Below are 19754 nucleotides of genomic sequence, written 5' to 3'. Positions count from 1 at the left end.
CGATACTGCAGTCAATCCTGACACAAAGCAACATCACACGGCAAGATTTTTTTTAATTAATATCTTTAATTGAACATACAATAAAAAAAGGACATTTTCTGTTAGATCTCACTCGCATGGAGAAAAGAAAAATATGAATCTGTTCCAAAACATGGAGAGAAGGGGGTGCATTCAGTAAGTCTGATGTTTGTGTCTTATAAACCCACAAGCCGATCCTCCTCCATAGATTTCTATGGATGTGGCATTTCAGTACAAAAACTCCATTACTAGCTGCACGCTTTAAATAAGCAGAGGCTTGACAAAACTGTTAACCCCTATATTAAACTCAAGAAAACAAAATGAAATTCAAATACGACCATCAGGGCTGCAACCACAACAAAGCAGAACTAACTCGACACTGCATTTGAGGCCTTGAAGCGCTAACCAAAAATGAAATCCAGAAGGTAGAAAGGGCCTTCCATAGATGACCTGCTCAAAGAAAAAAAAACTCATAGACAAACAATAAATCAGATTGATGTGATCTCATGGTCTATGTACAAGAGGTTAAAAAGGGATCATTTAATGTCCCCCCTACGATGTGAGTTGTTCAAAACATGAAATACAACCCCAAGTTCTTGCATCCCAGTTGTGCACTTTTGAGCGTTGCAAGACAACACAGATTGGCCAATTCCCTAGAAAGCAATTAATGAGACTGCCGCTCAAAGAGAAACTGCTGCTGTAACCAAATGGCACTTTTCTCCCACAACCATGCAGTTTGAAGGAGTATGAAACAAAATGGTTGTATCATATGATGCCTCACAGTGAACCGGGGGAAACTTGCAATGCTAGTCCAAGACATAAATCAACCGACCGAGATCTGTTACAAACTGAGATGTCAAATATAGACTAAAATATAAACAGCCTTTTAAATTAACAGATTGGTATCCTAGTTGGAATTTTCTTTAACACCGCTAGATTGCAGTGCATAAGATTTTAAGAATAGCACTTCAGTTTTTGAAAATAATTAGGGAGAAAATTGTGAGTTTTGGGGAGGCAGGTGATCAGAGACCAAATTAATTAAAAAAAACTATCCTCCTCACTGTGCAGCACCCTCTAATAAACTGCATCGACATTGTGCAAGATAAGTGCACACTTGAAGGAGAAAAGTAGACAAAGTCAGGAAGCAGAAGCCAGAGTGACAACACAGCTCAATATGTACAGCATAGGGATCAAGCTCAACAATGAGAGAAACGTCTTGCTTTTCCAATTCCACTAATCCTGAGAGGCTGATCTAGACCGTGAGCGAGACCTTGAGCGGGACTTTGAGCGGGAAGCTGAACGTTTCTCCCTCGACTTGGACCGGCGGTCATCCTCCTGTGGGGATGGGGAGCGGGACGCAGATTTGGCAGCACGCTCCTCCTTCCCATTCTCCACTGGGGAAGCTGAACGACTACGAGACTTCTTGTCGACACACATCTCCTTGGATCGACTGCGAGAGTCCCGCTCTGACTTTACCTTTGATTGGCTCTTTGAGCGGGACTTGCGGTCAGCTGAACGGGAGTGGGATTTGCGTGAGCGTGAACGAGACTTGGATTTGGGAGATCGAGAACGGGACCTGCGGTTGCGAGAACGTGATTTGCTTTCCCCTGACTTCCGTCCAGATCTAGAACGGGAATGATGGCGTCTCTTGTTGCTACGGGAACGAGACCTGTGGGGAATAAATAGACACTGATGGTTTAGATACCGTTTTGCATGACTATGCACATTACATGTCAGTACTTTATCTTGAGCTACAACATTTATTGAAAGTCTTTTCCTAGATTTGACCCAATCTCACCTGGAGTGGGATCTGGAACGACTTCTGGAGCTCCTGCTTCTGCGGCTCCTACTGCGGGACCGACGACGGCTGCGAGATCTGAGGTTGAAAGCATGAAGTCAAAAACAGAACGTCTAGTTTTTATGCAAGGCACCAGGGTTGCAGTTTTGTTTGTTAGCAACCCAGGAAAGAAGAGCTTAGTGTGCATCTTCATAAAATGTCATGCTGCCCTCATCAGTGTTCCCACCTGGAGCGACTGCCTGAGTAAGACCTTCGTCTGCGAGGTCGGTCCTCCACCAGACGAATCTTCCGCCCGTTGATGTCTGTGCCGTCCAGTTTGTCCAGAGCCCTCTTCATGTCCGAGTGGGAACGAAACTCAATCACTCCCTCATTTGTGCGTTCCTTGTGGGCATCAGCATACGTCACCTCTCCTGCCTGCCGCATGAAGTCCTAGAGGACACCGAAAATGTGGCAAGAAAGAACAATTAAATGCACTGACGTCTGTCTCAACTATTGAGTTGTGAAGGTCATCTTGATCTCATGATTAAGTTAGTTAAAACAAACTTGGGAAAACACAAATCAGAAGATATGCGTTGAAATGTGTACCTTGAGGTCCTGCCAACTGCAGCGGCTGGACAAGTTTTCCACGATGAGGCGGTACTCTGTACGAACTGGAGGTCCGTACTTATCCCTGCCAGAACGGCTCCGGCTGCTGTAACCGCTACCTTTAAAAACAACACCACACAATAAAAGTAAGATACACTTTAAATGGCCACGACGCAAAGAACTACTGGGCCTGGGTTGTTTAATGAACACAAGGCAGTGATTTGCCAGATCAAAGTCCAAGGGGGTATAAATTCTAACTTAATAGAGAAAGGAGTCCCTCTGATCCCATTTTCAAACACAAAGCTTCAGATAAGTGATCTACAAGCCACTGCATGGGCTCTTTGCATTGTTTGTATTGTTCAGCATTTTGAAGTTGTTCTCTGCTGCAAAGAACACCACTGCATCTGTTTCCGGCAATACAAAGCTCGTCTTACTCCGGCACATCACATTGTGATGCTTTAGTTGCATTAACAAATGGACAGTGATGTTCTTTCAAGACCTCTGAACCCTGTAACACAAACAGAAAGGAGGTTCCACATAGGTTGCGGTCAAGGACACTGTTCAATTAAATTGAGGATGAACGGTGTAAAGAAACACATACACCCATCTTTTTGGTATTTGATATTTGACCGAGTGACAGTCTGAAATTTTGTTTTCCAGTTTTCTCACTTACAACATTTCTTTTGATTGCAAGTTCTTTACTAGTGCCGCTCCACTTATGTTTGCTGTCAACATAGAAACCAATGGCAATCCTCACCATCGCCCCTGGTCTATTGGCAAAAGGCTGCTGTCATCATGGCTTCCGGTTAGGTCAGCCAAGGATCAAGGGGGGGCAAAGGTCACACACACATTGTAAGGTGAAAGCCAAGGCCAAACGGGACAGGCAGTCATCTTAGCCAGTCATCTTTAGCCTCAATGGACTCTCAGCCTCAGCCCGCAACTGGACTCTTTCAAATTGAAACATCAAGGACTTTTGTTAATGTTGAATATAAAAATGTATACCAACGTTATAAATACACATTTCACATGAAAATGTTAGTCTAGTCCTAATGATTAAGCTAAAACTATACTAGCTAGGTTTGTGGTGATCGTTTGTGATTAGCTTTCGTCTGGTGCAAAAAAAAAAAAAAAATGTCAAAAGGTTCACACCTCCTAATCATGGCTCACCTAGTTAACAATTATAATCTAAGAAAACTGTGTTAGCCGTGAGAAGAAAACCCTTCTTTGAAGCTATCCTAGCTAATGCCAACTTCACGGCCTAGAGTCTTGAGCTCTGCTATTTGAGGGCTCTGACTTGCAGATCGTTTGTCCTTCCCGATAATGAACCACAGACCAATCAAGGGATCAATCAATCACTAGGGAGGAGCAACAACCTGCAGGTCACCAACCCTTGATGGTTGAAACTGAGACTGACAACTGTTGAGCAGGATGAGATCGGACAGACACACACGTAAATGTTAAACTGTAAATCATGAACAAGGAGAATGTAGATCAGTCCTGGTTCGAGGGGTACTCCATGTGGTCATGCTAGTACATGAAATGATAACAAGAGTACCACTATTAATGTTATGGGAAATAATTAAAGTTCGCATGTATCTAAGCCATAGTGCACGAGTAAAAACGTAACATAAACAGGGGATTCAAGGCTGCTGGTTCATAAGTCGTGAAAGTGTACCTCAACATCAAACCTGCGCTACAAATATGTTCATTAGCGGCAGTGTGAAACAACAATACAGCTCTCTGTGCAGTCCACATCGACACCTCACCCCAAGGGGAAGGGGAAGAGAGGGTATCTTGTAATAGACTGCACTTACTGCGCCCACCACCCCAGTAACCCCCACCGTAGCCATCTCGGTCTCGCCGCGGCCCCCGGGCATGTTCGACGATCACCCGCTCCCCGCACAGCTCCTTCCCGTTCAGCTCGTACACGGCATCGTCAGCGTCACGGTTATCCTCGAACTCCACGAAGCCATACCTGGAAAAGAAAGCGAATACGACGTCTAGATATAGTAAGGCTAACTCATGTCCAAGTGTAACGTTACGGCATGAACTCGCCCGTTATCGTTAGCTCAGCCCACTGTAGCAAACACAGAGGCGCCATGTTGGCCATGCGACATTTGCCACACGGGCAAGATGATAAGTTGGGCATCAACACGTGAAAACATTGTTAATAGCAGTCTTTCAGTCAAAGACACTCATGGCGTCAACTTTACACGCAGACTTGAATGCAGAGATCATACGATTTCACTTGAAGACTGTGAGGTTCCTGTGCCTGCGCTGACGTCGTAACATGAACAGTTGGCTGCTAACATTAATGCTAGCTAGGAAAATGTTGGCTAACATGCGTTAGCATTTTAAAATTCCAATATAAACTCACCCGTTCTTCAGATCGATTTCCATGAGCTTTCCATACCCGCTGAAAAACCGCTGAATGTCCTTTTCGCGGACATGATAGCTCAATCGTCCGATATAAACTCGAGGCATGATTTTATGCCCAACGTTGTTCTCGACTGTTCTTCACAACGGCTCTTCACCAGGCTCGAGGCTCCCGCTGCAGTCAGTGGGGCTGCTGAGAGCTCCGTCTGCGCCTGTGCGTGAGGTGGCGCCAAACCAGCCAATCACAGCGAAGATAACCGGGAGGACTTCCCGTATTGTACTTAGAATGAAAGTCCCTAATTGATTAATTGGATCACATAAACTGACACGAGAAAAATATGTTTAAATTCAATTAAAGCTCATGTATCCAACTAGAAACTTAGCACAAAACAATTCAATACCTATTCAACTTGCCGCCCACGGCCAAATGTTGCCCTTTAGCAGCCTAATTCAGGCCCTCTGATACATTTTGTCAGGAGTCTAACTGGACAATTTATTAGGTCAGTATGTTGCCAATACCCTCTTGTTTCATTAAAAAGTTTGGCAGAAACTGTTTAAGCAGAGGAAATTTTCAAGAATCAAACTGGCCATGCACTTCTAAGATTAAAAAGCAGCATCATTTTCCAATCATAGGAAATGTAAATGTCTGGCTCACTGGTAAATTTTGGCAATTGTAAAACATAGTTGAATAGGCTATTTATAATCATTGAGATTCATGTGTCTACCCAAAGCATTTAGTTTAAAGGTGTACTATGTAATTTTGGGAAAGACATTTTTTATCAGAAGAGAAGGATCTTCATTTTGGGATTTTTCTATGTCTAAACAAACTTTCTTTGTTTTCATGAGTGAAAAAATAAACTGACGTTAAAAGATAACACAATTTCATTACTTTGTTCATATGTGGCTGACCCTGCCACCTTTCTAGCTCTAAACAGGACTGTGGGGACCATAAGAGGAGCTTGTTTATTCAGTTATAACTACAATAAAATACTATTGTATTATGACTTAACTAATATTGAAGAATATTAAAATTCTGAGTTTGGATTTCTTGTCCAAAACTACATACAGTCCCTTTGAGTTGACCTGGCAACCTAGTAATCTTAATAATTATAATTTATGGTATTGGTCCCTTGCATGTAAAATTTCACACAGCATAGTATCAAAAATATCTGTCAGACAGGCTAAATGTACAATTCTCCCCATCTAAGATGAGTACAGTACACAGTCACACAAAATCACAACACCCAATTAAATCAAATGAGTTATAAGTACAGTAAATATGAACTCACCAACAGCCTCTCCACAATAAAGGGATTTAGTCTTGTATTTAAATTATAAATGTAAGTAATAATAAATTACACTTTTTGATAGGTAGTGTAGGAGGCTCTCAAGATCAATTGGTTATATGAATGCATTACCTACAATTGAACACCTGCAACAACCAAAAAAAAAAACACCCTTTGGCCTACAGAAGTAGCAGCAACATGGCGTACAGGATAAAGATTCCCCATGCTTTAAATTACTGTCCAGCGCAAAACTAACCTGCTGCTTCTTAAATCAATAAATTTACCTCAAAGAAGAAACTGTCATTATGTTTACATTTTCACTGCAATTAATCTTTAAAACTTGAATCCAGCAAGGGGCATATCAATCATTTTTTCCTATTTCATTATTTTTAGTTATATTTACGTTCAAAATAAATTTTAGCTACGTGAATGTAAGGACAGAGAGAGATCAGTACTGGAGAGAGAGAGTAGAATATTTTATTTTTGTAAAAACCAGGGATTTAAAATGATTCAAGCCAGACCTTCTTATCCACATCCTTCTCTAACAATAACAACCAATACCATATATCCAGTATCATTGGACTGTAACTTCAGGTGGTTATATCTTGAATCACACTTGAAAATAATGACCTGTTAGAGGAGACTGGTCTGAGGTGCCTGCTCAGAAGCTGTTGTAAGGGGGTAGCGTTTGGTTGCGTCAGGAGGACTGGCATTAGCTCAAGAAACCTGCTCTTCTTGACAAAATGAACTTTATTAATTTTCAAACCCTTCTAATCAAATCTCAAACATGTTGATCTCAACTTCAGAAGTCAAAAGGAAGAAACAATGAAGTACACAATTGCTCATCAATGCCACAAAAGCACTCACAAACACACGGTATAATTTCTATGTCCGTCTCACACGCAACCTCGCTATCAAAGTCTTCAGTGAGGGGATGCTCTCCCTCTTTATCAAACTCTACTTGTTTGACTTTGTGGTCATCTCCTGCTATAAAATGGTCAAAAGGAGGTGTGTTAGGAGCTTGCCGGAGGCCATTTTGTGACATATCATCCTGTATGTACTCCAGGCCTGTGGCTTGATTGATTTTATCTTTGATAAGCTAGGGTAGAAAATTCTGAACTGGCACTTTTATGATTAGGGCCAGACCAGAAAGAGGAACGCAGCCTATGTGGAACTCAGGAATAAAGTGGTGAGCACATGAGCCACATGGCTACACTTACCAGAGCAACTAAGGTCCGTTAATGTAATCAACTTCGCTTAGCTACAATTTGGCTGGTTGTATGGAGAAATGTATTTCCTATCTGAAGAAATATTCATGTAAAGTGGGAGAAGAAAGGATGAGGAAGGGTTCAAGCCATATTAAATTTTTCTTGCAGGAATCAAGAATCACAGCAAATGGAGAAAAAAAAAAAAAAACCTAGAGGGTGGAGGATTCATCAGCCCGACTAGAATTCAAATGCATCCAATGGTGCATGTGGTATACATCATCTGCTTACGGTGCCTGAACCCCGTCCATCATCTTTAGATACTCTCTCACTCCCTGCCTGGTCAGGCCACGACACAACTAAACAACAGCCAAACCCTCCCGCAGTTCGATTCAGAGAGTCCTTTTAGCGAATCAAAGGGGGCGTCCGACCCCGGCCCCGGCCCTTCTGAGGGGGGAAAAGGGAAGGCCGAGAGAGGAGGGGGAGCCCAGTTACGGTGGTCTTTAGTTGGCTTTGGCGCGGAGCTGCGCCCTCTTGCCCGTCACAGCCTGGAATCCGGTCTTGATGCTGGCGACGGAGCAGCGGGAGTGGCACGTTTCACACTGCAGGAAATAGAGGCGAGTGTCCTTCTGCAGGATGGTTTCTGGGGAGCGGCAGGTGTGACACGTCACGTATTCCTCTGCAGGGGTGAGAGGACGGTTATTTACAACGCAGTACACACACAGGAACTCAATGTTTATTCGTTTATTTCATTTCATTCATTCATTTAAAAAAAGCCAAATCAGATTCATGTTTACTATAATAATAATAATAATAATAATAATAATAATAAGTTCAATTGCCACTTACTGATATATCTTCTCAACACATTTTCTATCTGTTTCTGTTGAAATCTGCCTTTGATCACAAGCTGGTTATTTCCGTCTATAGAACCACTGTTGACGGAAAAAAGGCACAAAGCAAAAACGTAAAACTTCCACAGTAGTACACATAAAACCGTTTCATTGCATTTGAGAACTAGGACCCAAAAATGACAAACTCTAGTTCTTGTGCATTCATGAATATTTTATATGGACATACCTTGTTCCCAACTCAGCCAACAGGAAAGCGAGCAGATGTTTAGGCTGACGATGCAACCTGCGAGGAAGCACACAAAAGGTCAGTTTGAACGCGACACTTTAGGTGAGTATCAAATGACGACAGTAGCGGCGAGAGGGCTCGGTGCGAACGAGGCTCACAGTTTGCAGATGTCTGTGAAGTTGACGAAGGAGGTTTTCTTGGTTCCCACTCGGACCACCTGAGGAGGCTTCATCACGAACTTCCTCTTCTCTCCGGCCACCATGTCCGGGTTCTTCTCTCTCATGATGTTGAAGACTCGGTTCAGGAGCTGAGACCGTGCAAAAAAAAAAAGTTACACAAACTTTAAGATGGTAAATGTGAATATACATGTGTAGAGGAAGGTGTTGAATGGGACATTCAGAGTGTTTGCAATCTCAAAACAAATAGTGATCGAGCAACGTGACTAAAAAGATCACATTGACGGGATTTCCTAACTCCTATTATTTTTTGTCTTACTTCAGTTTGATAAATTATTTATGGACTACATTGGATGTAAACACCAAGTATAATGTTGCCATGAAGTCAATGGGTTGTCTGTTAATGGCTGAGTCTTGGTTGTGTCTTGTACTGTCCTACCTCATCATAAGTGTAGTCTCTTTCTGAGTCGGCCCAGGCCGGTCCTGTGGAGGAGCTGAATGAGATTCCATCATTGTTCTTCCCCTCATCGTCCTCGAGTGCTGCAAACACATCGCAAACACATTATTACACACAAGCATATTCCTTTGATTCTCCACTTGAACAAAGATCAAGCAACGTATTCTTACTGTCATCCTTCTCCAGCAGCTCTCCCTCATCAAAGTCCACTTTTTTTGGCTTCTTCTTTTTGGTGGGAAGCATCAGGTCCAGGTTGTCCTCTTCCAGCACCTCTGGTTGCTCTCCTTCAATTTTCAGCTCCTGATTCGGAACCAATGACATGTGAAACTCAGCGAAACCACGAGCAATGTGAGTGTCAATGTAGTTAAGAAAAGTTGTGAAAGCAATGGAAGAAGAAGAACAAGACTTCCTGATGTAAAATGATCAGACAGACAGAAAAAACAACAACACACAAACCAAATGTTACAAGAAAGACCAAACTTTTTGAGGTTTCGCAGCGACTGACCTTTAATCCCTCCTCGACATCATTATCGAATACCTTCTTGGGTTTCTTCTTCTTCTTCTTCTGGTTGAAGAAGTTCAGGTCGTTCAAATCATCGGATGGCTCTAGAGAAGTTAAAAAAACAAACTCTGCTTAGTTCCAGCTAAATGCAAGCAGGTAGTTAAATGTGTGGTGTGGAAGTATATAAAGTGAGAGCGTCTCTATTTTCATTCTTCTTTCACCTTTCTTCCTGCTGTCATCATCATCCATGTCCATCTCCCTGTCGTCTCCCGCCTCGGGCTCTGCCTCCTTCGCCTCCACCTCTTTAGCCTCTTCTCCTCCCACTCCCTCTCCTCCTTCCTCATCCAGCATGAAGGGCTTCTTCTTCTTCTTCTTCTTCTTGGTCATGTTGGGATCGAAAATCATCTGAAGGGAGAGAAGAGGAGGATCAAGGAGGGAAAACTTAATTTCAAAACTGGTGACACGACCATAAAAACGATGGCCAAAATACATCTACTGTCACAAGTTTCTAATCATTTCCATGTGAGAACTTATTTTTGGTTCAATAACTTCTGCGGACTATTCTTATCTTTTCCAAACTTCTGTGATCATTCCTGTTTTGGCAGGCGTTCAAGTGTATGAAAACTCAGGTTTTCTGAAAATGTCTTCAAATCAGTTACATCCGTTGGCTCAACTATTGATCATTTTCAGTGTGTGTGTCGCTGTGATCATTTAACACCAACAGTAACGGAGCGTTGCGTTCTGATAAACAGAAACAGCGAATGAGGCAAACAGGTAGGACACCTCCTCTGTTGATTCAGTTATTTTCATACATCAGGTCACATAAGAGTGCATTATCACTCTTTCACCATGGCCACTCGCGCCTGCAGTCAATATCATTTCACAAATGAAAGTCAACTGGTAAATGAAACAAATGAAACATGAGCATTGTTGCTATGGCGTCCTGCATTTTTACTTATGTTGCACCCTGAATTAAAACAGCGACTGCTGGCCAGCACCAAGTAAAGTGTCCCGTTACAATATCAAGTGACTAAAGCAAACGGTTAGTTAATTGATTCGACAATCAATGGATATTTAATCTCAGTTTGTGTCTCGTCTAGCAGAAATCCTGTGGTTCACCATTTGTAAGATGAAACTGAGTGTCATTGGATTTCAGACTGTCAGGAAAAACGAGTAATGTCGACCTGAATTCTGGACATGTTCACTGTTTTATTTGTCACCATTTGAAAGTAAGAGACTGAACAGGAAACTAACGGATAAATACAGCATTTGGAAAATAAGTTTCAGTCACACAACAGACACCTGCCAGTCACTGAGAAAGAGACATTTTGTGTAACAACAACAGCCATGAATACAGCCATTCATGTTGTTAATGTTGATATTGTGACATGAGACTCGGCACTTACGATCTTCTGATGCAATACTGTGATACTCATCCTCCTCTTTACGACGTTTGTCACCTGATTTAACTGATGCAAATTTGAGAAATCGTCTGACTGTTACAGTTGAATGAAAAACTGTGACTGTCCCCTCCTCGTCTATAATCGTGCCCAAGTGATGAAACTGTTTGTTTTATTTAAACACCAAAGGACAAATCAAATTGTCCTTGCGAGCATAGAATTGCAGTGTTAAATTGAACCTAAACCGTTACAAATACAAAAACAAATTAGATGCATGTATTTCTAAATACGTTCACCAACATAATTCAGGTGTTATTTCTGTCATGACTCTCACCATGTAAAGTCAGCTGTCTATCTAAGCTTAACAAAGCTAATGTTAAACCTTGGTAGCTTGTTGTCTCTGGTACAGAGAACTAGCTAGCCGTTAGCACCGCAGCTAACTAAACGGCCAGCTAACGCCAGCTGGCTAACTCCATCCTTTCTTTCGAGTTATCCAGCAGTTTTGACAGGGCGGATTGATCAACTGATCTGAGTATCAACCAACGGCGCGATGTGATAGATCGTTATTAAACGTTGTACTGAATATAATCTGATCATTTTGGCCGGTCGGGCCGTGGCTAGCCTTGCTGCAGCCATGTGAGAGATGGTGCCGACAGGGAGGGGAGCAGCAGTGCCGAGGCCTAAAGCCATCCTCAGCACCGATCTGATCCGATAATTCACCTTATTTCACCTAACAAGCCCAAATATCAACGTGGACTACACAGCGGATGACTCGAGGTGACTTACCTCGTCTCCTGACATGTTTGCGGGCTGAAAGTTGACTGAAATCTGGCTACTTTTTGTTCCTCGTTCAGTCCCACACCGCTGCGCTGAAAATGTCTTGCATCAGCGTTAACTCCGCAGTACGCAAGCGTGAAGTCGCCAGATCGGGACGTCATTACTTTGCGACGGCGCACTGCAGTTTAGAAGTGTTCAAGAGCAAGAGTGGACGACCATACCTGTTGCCAAATATGTACATTATGAGGTTGTAGAGGTAGATTAGATGTGTTTCATCACGGTCCTGACAGGAAACAAGCAAATTAACAGTCTATCTCTAATATTATGTATATATACATGTTAGCAGAACAGTCTATAGTAATAATTTTGCTCTTATTAGCCTAATTTAAAAACCCAAATCATACCATTTTGAGCATACCTGTCAGAAGTATCAACACACCTGTTGCATGTACAGTACATATACATCGGGCTGCATTAGTGTAAAGACTGCAACAGGTTCCTCATATGAATTATCAATATATCTCATTACTTACATTTTCTTTTGTCAGTGAATTTAGAATGTATCAGTTAATTCTGTTTCGGATTCATCAGAAAATGTTTGTGTCCAAAAAGTTTGACTCTCTGTGAGACCCTGCCTATTTATCAATACGCTGATAACGGTGCATAATATAAGAATCGTGCACCTGTTGAATTAATTGTTATTCAACTACTCGCTGTAGCTGCAATTAGCCTGTTAGCTCAGTGAGCTGTGCAGCTAGTGGTCCTGAGCTGACTGCATAGACTGGGAGCTCAGCGCTCTGGGGGTGGTGCTGGTGTTTACTCTACTAATACAGGAACTTCTGACCAGCAGGGGAAGTTGTGTCAAAACCGTTATTTCTGTTCATAATTGTAGTCGATTTTTTTTTTGTTTTAAATTGAATTTCTTGCATATACACATATTGCACCTTTAACCGGCAAAAGATGAATATTGGGTATGGGAAGATCCTGTCAGTTTTCAAGCTACAAAGCCACCCATTTACAGTTTCTCAAATGTGAAGATTTGCTGCTTTTCCTCGTCTTCTCTGACAGCAAACGGAATTATCTTTGGGCAGCTGGTCGGACAAAACATTCAAATTGAAGACCTCACCTGTTACCCCATTTAAACTCATTATATTCTACAAAATGGGCAGTTTCCCAGCAAGGCCATACTGTAGGTGTTTAACTGTGACACTATGATGGCACAATGAGTACACCGTTATCACACAATGACGTGAAAAGATAAAGCTTCCACTACAATAAAAGAATTGAAAACTTTTAATGATTTTGCAAATAATGTTCTCATCTGGATAAATAAAACATAGAAATGCAAACATGCTTGTCCATCCGTCCACGTGTTATGTTTTTTTTTGTCCTATGTAAAAAATGTACATCATGACTTTGAAAAACTAGATGAATGACCTCTTTAAACTCCAAAACGCTGATGTTGTAGATTCACTATGATCTAATCTTTTATAAACCACCAGCTCCTTCAAGATGCAGTTAATAAGGTGTGACAATAGTTTATTATCATTATTATTATTATTATTTTTTAAACATTATACAATCTGAAACAAAAAACCCTTATGGGAGACAGACGGACCAGGATGAGTGTTTCCGTTCATCAACATCTCTCTTCTAGCTGTGCGTTGTGATCTGTACTGTCAGATTTCCACTGTTGCATGCTTCACACAACCTCGACAGAACCTCTCAGTGATGGCAGAAATACAGTATATAAAAAGAGACACATTTGGGATATTTACATCAAATAACAAGGACCACTGGTGAGAACGCCTTTGAGGAAGGGAGAAGTCGCTGAAATGGCGACAGGATTGGGGGGGGGGGGGGGTCAAAGCACGCAGCCTGAAACAAAAGAACAGGTTTCGAACTCTGGCAAACGTACAGCTTGTAGCTTCTTCACCCAGCTCATGCTCAGCTGTTCTCTTTTTTTCAAAGAGCAGTTAACAAAAAACAGAGCAAAATATTGTTATTTTTGTCAAGGAGAAAAAAAAACAAAAAACAGAGAACAAAACATCCAGCGAGTTTAACGCCACAAATACAGGTAAATATGTGAGTCAGAAAAACAGATCTTTGAGGATTAAGCTAGCATAAAAATTCTTCTGTTGTCCAGTGACGTTCACAACGCCACGCAACCCGTACGGCAATCCGACTCCTCTTACTACACCCCGGAGCTCAAATCCTTTAATTCAATATGAACTCTGCGGGCTCTGAAATAGTCCTGTGCAGCACAGGGACCGAGAAGTGCCAGTATAGTATTAGAAAATCAAGGTAAAATGTATTAGGTGACATTGCCAAGGTACAGCGATAGCTTCAAAATAAAAGCCCCCGACCGACTCGTTTTGCCAAGCACCCGGGGGGGGGGGGGGGGGGGGGGGTCTGTATTTGGGGAGGGGCCTGGAAAAAAAAGATTACAGCATTTTTGCTTTTTTGTAGTGTTACATAAAGTCGACGGTCAGCTCTCCTCAGACACACAAAAACACTCGTAACATCCGACATAACAACATCTTATCAGTCCATTCATTCCCCTGTTGCTCCTTCCTCTTCCCTCTCTGATGCAGGTATGATGTGGCGGCCGCTGCATTTACATGGCTTCCATCGCCCAGCGCTGCAGATCCTCCATGTCGTCTTCGTCCTCCTCTTTCTTGGCTTTTATGGGTGAAAAGACAGAATTGAAAGCTGTGAGAGGAGTGCAGGAACTGGTACGGTTAAGTTTAGCGCATCTCAGCTGGTTTCAAGTCAATCTTGAACAGGGCTACAGCGATTATTTTCATTGTTGGTTATTCTCTTAATTAATCAATTAGTTGGTATAAAATATCTAGTTTTGTCCACAACCCAATAATATTCAGTTTACTGTCATGAGGGAGTAATGAAACCAAAATCTTGGCCGTGATCAATAACTTCCTTGAGCCTCAAACTGGTTACCTGGACACAGTACACAGCCAAGACATATGATGACACATAACCCAGCTGCAAGATTGTGAAGTCTTGTCATCTTACTCTCTTCCAGAAAGCAGATATTTCCCAAAATACCAAACTCAAAAACAAAGGATGCTGCAGTGAGGTCAGCAGAGTTGTTCTGTCAGGTTCTTACCAGGTCTGGAAGGTAATGAAGTTGAAGGCACGTTGGGGAGGGGGACGTTCTCTGTTCCCCCGATCTCCAGCAGGTTTTTGTCCAGCTCCTCCTGTTCCAGCTCATCCAGCTCCGCCAGCAGCTCATCCTGAGAAAGACAAGGAATCAACACTTAAGTTTAGGACAAACACAAACTGATTCATGCAACAATAACAGATACTGGTCCCAATAAAAGAATTTTATCTTTATTTACATATTTTTAAAACTAGTGGTACAACCTGTTTCTAATCAGGTGCGTCTGCACGCCTCGCAGAGAGTTGAATTAAAATACTTCAAGTCAGCTGACTGAGAATTTGAGAAAGACTATTCATTCTTCCTGCCATATTATCCTAGGATGACCGAAAACCATCAGTTGTGGTGAAGTTGGTCCATGAATAAAACCCTTCAAAAATAAGGCTGATTCATGAGCCTCCATGCCAGAGTAATGACTCAAGAAACAACAACAACTGTGGTTAGTCTGGGTAGCGTCAAGGATGATGCTGACTTGTGTTTGACTGGGTTATCATGGTGTTATCACCAGTCTATCATTCATTACTGTGTGTTAAACACAGAAAACAAAGACATATGCTTGGCAAACGACCAACTACATTTCTGACTCAGGATGTGTAAAAGGTCTGTAATGTCAGATTGGCCTGAAATCATATTTATAAATAGTAAAATCTATAAATAAATCAAGTACTAGCAGATATTTAGCCACCTGCTTCAAAGCAGGAATTCAGCGCTGAATCAGATATTGTATTTAGAAGACAACCACAAAGAAACCTCACTGATGTAAAAAAAGTCATATCAAAAGCACCACTCACCTCATCAAACTCCTCTCCGAAGCCGACAGGTTTAGAGATGGCGTCGGATATTTCCTGGGCCAGCTCCTGCTGCTCTGTAATGTCCTGCATCAGGTCATCCACCTTGTCAATGTCCCTGAAACAACAAGCAGGAGAGGATTCATGTGTGAATGAAATCAAGCCACACACACACACACACACACACACACACACACACAATGATAAAAGTGAGTAGCAAGAGTGATGCATGAGGCAAAACCCCCTCACATGTGCCACAGTTCTGATGAGTTTGGATTAGGGAGGTATATCTGGGTCAAATCCTTTGTATTTTGTCATGAGCGAATTAGAGCTCATAACTGATTTAGAACAGACTTTCATTCTCTCTGTAGTCGCATGTCGCCAATTACAACGCAGCAGGCTACAAATATAATATTTCTATAATCATCAATCAATCAACTGAATTGTAAAGAGCTCAATCAGTGGATGGGTGCAGGCTCTTACATGTTTTCATGGGCAGACTTCATGGCCTTGGCAGCGAAGCCCATGTTCTTGAGCACTTCAGTGTTCGTGTTGGCGTTCTCCAAAGCCTCTCTCTGGAACTCGATGGTCGACAGTGTGCCATCAATCTGGGCGAGCTGCTTCTCATACCGCTTCTTTCTTTTCAAAGCCTGCAGAGCCGCTGAGGAGAGAAAGACAAAGGGAAGGAGTCAGTAAAGATGGACAGATTGTCTTCTAAATACACATTAGAAATGTGATTCCGTGAAAATAAAGTAAAGCTGTGGATCTAGGGGATTATTTTGTCCTTAAACAGGAATGAGAGCCTGAATATGTAGTAAATCAACAAGAACAATTACATATAGTGTGTGACGGAAACTTGGATGACGAGATGGAAAAACTGGAAAGTAGAAATTAATCAGCCACCGTGGTCACATGACCACAGTCATTTAGTCACACTTGATAGGCTTTTGGAAACAATCAGAGAGTGTGGTGCTGGGTTGACTCACTATGACAACCTTTGTGGAGTCGGAGGAGGAAATAATGAGTTAAAGGGTAAGGTACATAAAGAAGTCCAGCCAAGTATCAATCTTCACATAACTGGCAACCCGTCAGACTGTCCCTCTTATTTTCTCTTGGTCCAACACTTAAGTGGAGAGCAGCAGATCTTAACAGCTGCTGGCCAGGCTGGGGTCAAATTTGTTCTAAATATTTGTGCTTCCTGGAAGATGACTGCTTGTATTTACCCTCAGTCATCATTTTCATGCATGGTAATGTGTCTTCAAAACTACTGCACAGACTGCCAGATTATACACTATGGATAATCATGGTGCTATGGTAGGATATATCCACCATTTTTGATGACCTCCTTGTCGTCTAGTCTAGCTGTGTCATCATCCAAAAATGTCCACTCTCACACAAGCAATAATCACAATAAGATTCACAAGCCAACCCAGCAGGTGAGGACAAAACACTTTCATTTGTGTTATATGTGATGGTGCTATAATAGAGTCTTCTAATTAACGCCTTATCACAGTAATATCATGGGTGATTAACAAATGAAACTTGTGGGTCATTGTTTTTTCTGTATTATTCACTTTAATCATTTTCTATCAGCTGCTGGAGGAGCTGCTCCAGGTCTGTAGGTTTCTGCACTGACCAAGGTGCAAACACTCCCACCTGTCTGTCCACCTCAGAGAGGTCAATTCAACATCTGCCACTCCAGTGATCAACCCTTGCCCATCCACACTGCGCTGATATCTTTATTGCCAGTCTGTGTGCAGTTGTACATGTAACTCTAACTATATGGTGTTTCACACTACATATTCTTAGCCCAGAGATATCCTTGGCTCATTCTCACACACAGCTTGCTTGTTAACCCAGAGGTAACCTCAGCACAGAGCTGTGGGATTCACACTGGACTTCTACTAGCCCGGAGAAAGATGTGCAGTTATTCTGTTTGCTTGAGCCCCGTTTCCCACTGGCACATTTTAGCTCTGTGTAGTTGTTTTTAAGGGAATAACCCCACACTCAAGGCTAACCGTGCTCCAGATCAGGGCCAGCAAGCCCCTAAGCTCCAGTCGGGGTTAGCACACTTCAGAATGGGTCAGAACCGGGCCAGCGTGAACGATTTCTTTATGCCTAGGGCTAACAGAATCCTTAGCATTGGGCTAAATGTAGTGTGAAAGGCAGCGTTTAATCGTTTAATATTCAAACTGATCAATCAGACGGAAAATGGTTCACCAGATATATGTTTGGCAATAGGCAAGGCTAGCCTCTTGCCAACATGTGGATGTCACACACAGTCGACAAGACGCTGACTTATCTCGGGTGGCACCATAACGTCGCTAATATTAGGTGAGGCTGTCAACTGTTTGACAGCTCGGGAAAGTTAGCCAACTTGGCTAACATGCTAACACATAGCTTAGGCTTACTGACCAGGCAAAATGATGATAAAGAGATGAAATTATAGAAAATTAGGCCCTAGTATCTCACCTCTCTTGTTTTTCGTCCCGTTTTTCTTGGCAATTTGCAGCTCCTGTTCGATCTTTTTCTCTAGAAATTCCTGTTTCTTCGTTAGCATCTCCTCCGTCTCTCGGAGTTTCTGGATCGCCTCCTGTGGGCTCGGTCCCTTTCCCCCTTTTCCTCCTCCTCCAAATATCTTACCTAACAACGACATATCTGGGGTGCTACAATACAGTAATTATATACAAAAAATGAAACAAATCAGCGAAATGCCCGAGGAAATCACGCTTAGCTACCTCGCTGCTAGGCTACACTGACACTTCGCCCTAGCCTGGAACCTGGAAGGATTGTTGATGTTTCTCTACTTCCTGGATAAGGCCCAATGACGTCATATTGCCAGATAAGGGGTGGGCGTTGCTTGTCTGAGCTCTGTCTCCATCTGCTGGACGACTGCAGTACTGAAAATAACTGCGACCTACCTTTGGACCCATTTTACTTTGTTTCTTCAGTCACCCCTTTTTATCTCTAGAGCCTGGTACGCCAATTTAAGTTTCTTCTTTTTAATAATAAAGGTAAATACGTATTTACTTGTAATTTAACAACATCAGGTTGCAAAATCTAAAAGACTTTAGAGTTAGAGCTCTATAGCTACAGTTCTGTTGGTGTGTGGGAGAGTCATGGGTGCAGGGTGTGAACAGGAGGAGGCTGAGCACACATATGGGTGAGATTGTATTAAATGCTGTATAACATTTGATTAAACATAAATATGTTATGAAAATATACATTTGTGGTAATAACGTAACTTTTATAATACGATATAGAAATGTGGTCAATGTATATATATATCATGTACATTATATTATAGGCTATGTATGTATATTTGTATGCGAGTGTTTGTATGTATGTATATAGGTGTGTGTGTGTGTGTGTGTGTGTGTGTGTATGTATCTGTACGTGTGTATATAGGTATGTATATAGGTGCGTATATAAACATATTTCTATGCAATAAGTTGCATTTTAATGTTGCATACTGTACAGTATATCCAATTGTATACAGCTATATGGGAGTGTACAAAGGTACACAGCTTCAGGAATGTCAGTGAATTGATTCTGATTAATTACTGGGCTGTGGAGAAGGTTATAATCATATACTTCTACTCCTTTTCAGGCATGTAAATGCTTGTTAATGGAATATACTTTGTAACATGTTTTTTCATTTTATTATGCTTATTTGTTGAACTAATTTAACTTTTTGTTCTGTTTTCACATGTCTGAAATACATTTGGATTCATTCATTCACGCTGAGCTGAAATCAATGAACAGCATTCTGACGTAGCTGTTCTTATTCTCTAGGTGTGTGGAGACTGAGTGGAGGGCAGTGGATATGGCATCCTCTGTGGGCCTGTTGGTTCTTAAAGCATACTGGTGAGGGTCCAGGCTGGCAGGGATGTTGTCTTTTAATGTGCTGGAGAACCGGTTTCTCAAAGCACTTTATCAGGATCATTTGCTAACTCCAACTTCTTACTATATGGCCCCTTTGCCTCTGTCAAGAGGTACTCTTTATGTATGTGGGTCTTCTGTGTGTACTTTATACACTGATGATGAACGACAGCTGGTAGGCTGTCTTGCTGTCCCTCGATAATGTTTAGTAGGAGCAGTGAAAAAAACAGATGGCGGGACTAATGG

The 19754-nt window shown here is 42.0% G+C and overlaps 3 protein-coding genes across 4 annotated transcripts; all 3 read right to left on the bottom strand.

The window, feature by feature from the left end:
- Positions 1–46: 46 nt before the first annotated feature.
- Positions 47–4985, bottom strand: LOC115585853 (serine/arginine-rich splicing factor 6-like). Of its 2 annotated transcripts, none has more exons than XM_030424513.1 (6): positions 4779–4985; positions 4216–4376; positions 2402–2520; positions 2043–2245; positions 1817–1894; positions 47–1687 (listed from the first exon to the last, which is right to left on the bottom strand). In XM_030424513.1, the coding sequence occupies exons 1-6, from the start codon at positions 4883–4885 to the stop codon at positions 1252–1254; spliced, it is 1104 nt and encodes a 367-aa protein (XP_030280373.1). In that variant the 5' UTR covers positions 4886–4985; the 3' UTR covers positions 47–1251. The 2 variants fall into 2 exon arrangements, with proteins under 2 accessions (XP_030280373.1, XP_030280374.1); XM_030424514.1 differs by having other exon boundaries at positions 4243–4376.
- Positions 4986–6518: 1533 nt separating this feature from the next.
- On the bottom strand, positions 6519–11827 carry eif2s2 (eukaryotic translation initiation factor 2, subunit 2 beta). The gene is made up of 9 exons (XM_030423844.1): positions 11670–11827; positions 9705–9888; positions 9487–9587; positions 9152–9281; positions 8964–9064; positions 8507–8655; positions 8349–8405; positions 8118–8203; positions 6519–7947 (listed from the first exon to the last, which is right to left on the bottom strand). Exons 1-9 carry the CDS (start codon positions 11682–11684, stop codon positions 7772–7774), a joined length of 999 nt encoding a protein of 332 aa, XP_030279704.1. The 5' UTR covers positions 11685–11827; the 3' UTR covers positions 6519–7771.
- Positions 11828–12937: 1110 nt separating this feature from the next.
- LOC115585719 (charged multivesicular body protein 4b) lies at positions 12938–18453 on the bottom strand. The gene is made up of 5 exons (XM_030424327.1): positions 18099–18453; positions 16110–16287; positions 15630–15744; positions 14788–14914; positions 12938–14342 (listed from the first exon to the last, which is right to left on the bottom strand). The coding sequence occupies exons 1-5, from the start codon at positions 18280–18282 to the stop codon at positions 14278–14280; spliced, it is 669 nt and encodes a 222-aa protein (XP_030280187.1). The 5' UTR covers positions 18283–18453; the 3' UTR covers positions 12938–14277.
- Between the last annotated feature and the right edge of the window lie 1301 nt (positions 18454–19754).

Source organism: Sparus aurata, chromosome 7, assembly GCF_900880675.1.
Source record: "Sparus aurata chromosome 7, fSpaAur1.1, whole genome shotgun sequence".
Classification (NCBI taxonomy): domain Eukaryota; kingdom Metazoa; phylum Chordata; class Actinopteri; order Spariformes; family Sparidae; genus Sparus; species Sparus aurata.
The sequence above is the reverse complement of the archived record's forward strand: the minus strand, read 5'-3'. Positions and strand labels throughout refer to the sequence as shown.

Bases quoted from the DNA above. Each gene is read 5' to 3' on its own strand.
- LOC115585853 (XM_030424513.1), bottom strand. From the start codon at position 4,885: ATGCCTCGAGTTTATATCGGACGATTGAGCTATCATGTCCGCGAAAAG. The intron at 2,246-2,401 runs GTACACATTTCA...GGTGTCCTCTAG, and splicing joins GCAGTTGGCAGGACCTCAAG to GACTTCATGCGGCAGGCAGG. The intron at 1,688-1,816 runs GTGAGATTGGGT...TATTCCCCACAG, and splicing joins CGTTCCAGATCCCACTCCAG to GTCTCGTTCCCGTAGCAACA.
- LOC115585719 (XM_030424327.1), bottom strand. From the start codon at position 18,282: ATGTCGTTGTTAGGTAAGATATTTGGAGGAGGAGGAAAAGGGGGAAAG. The intron at 16,288-18,098 runs GTGAGATACTAG...TTCTCTCCTCAG, and splicing joins CGGGACGAAAAACAAGAGAG to CGGCTCTGCAGGCTTTGAAA. The intron at 15,745-16,109 runs GTAAGAGCCTGC...TTGTTGTTTCAG, and splicing joins AAGTCTGCCCATGAAAACAT to GGACATTGACAAGGTGGATG.
- eif2s2 (XM_030423844.1), bottom strand. The intron at 9,065-9,151 runs GTAAGAATACGT...ATGTGTTTGCAG, and splicing joins GCTGCTGGAGAAGGATGACA to CACTCGAGGACGATGAGGGG. The intron at 8,204-8,348 runs GTATGTCCATAT...TTCCGTCAACAG, and splicing joins TTGGCTGAGTTGGGAACAAG to TGGTTCTATAGACGGAAATA.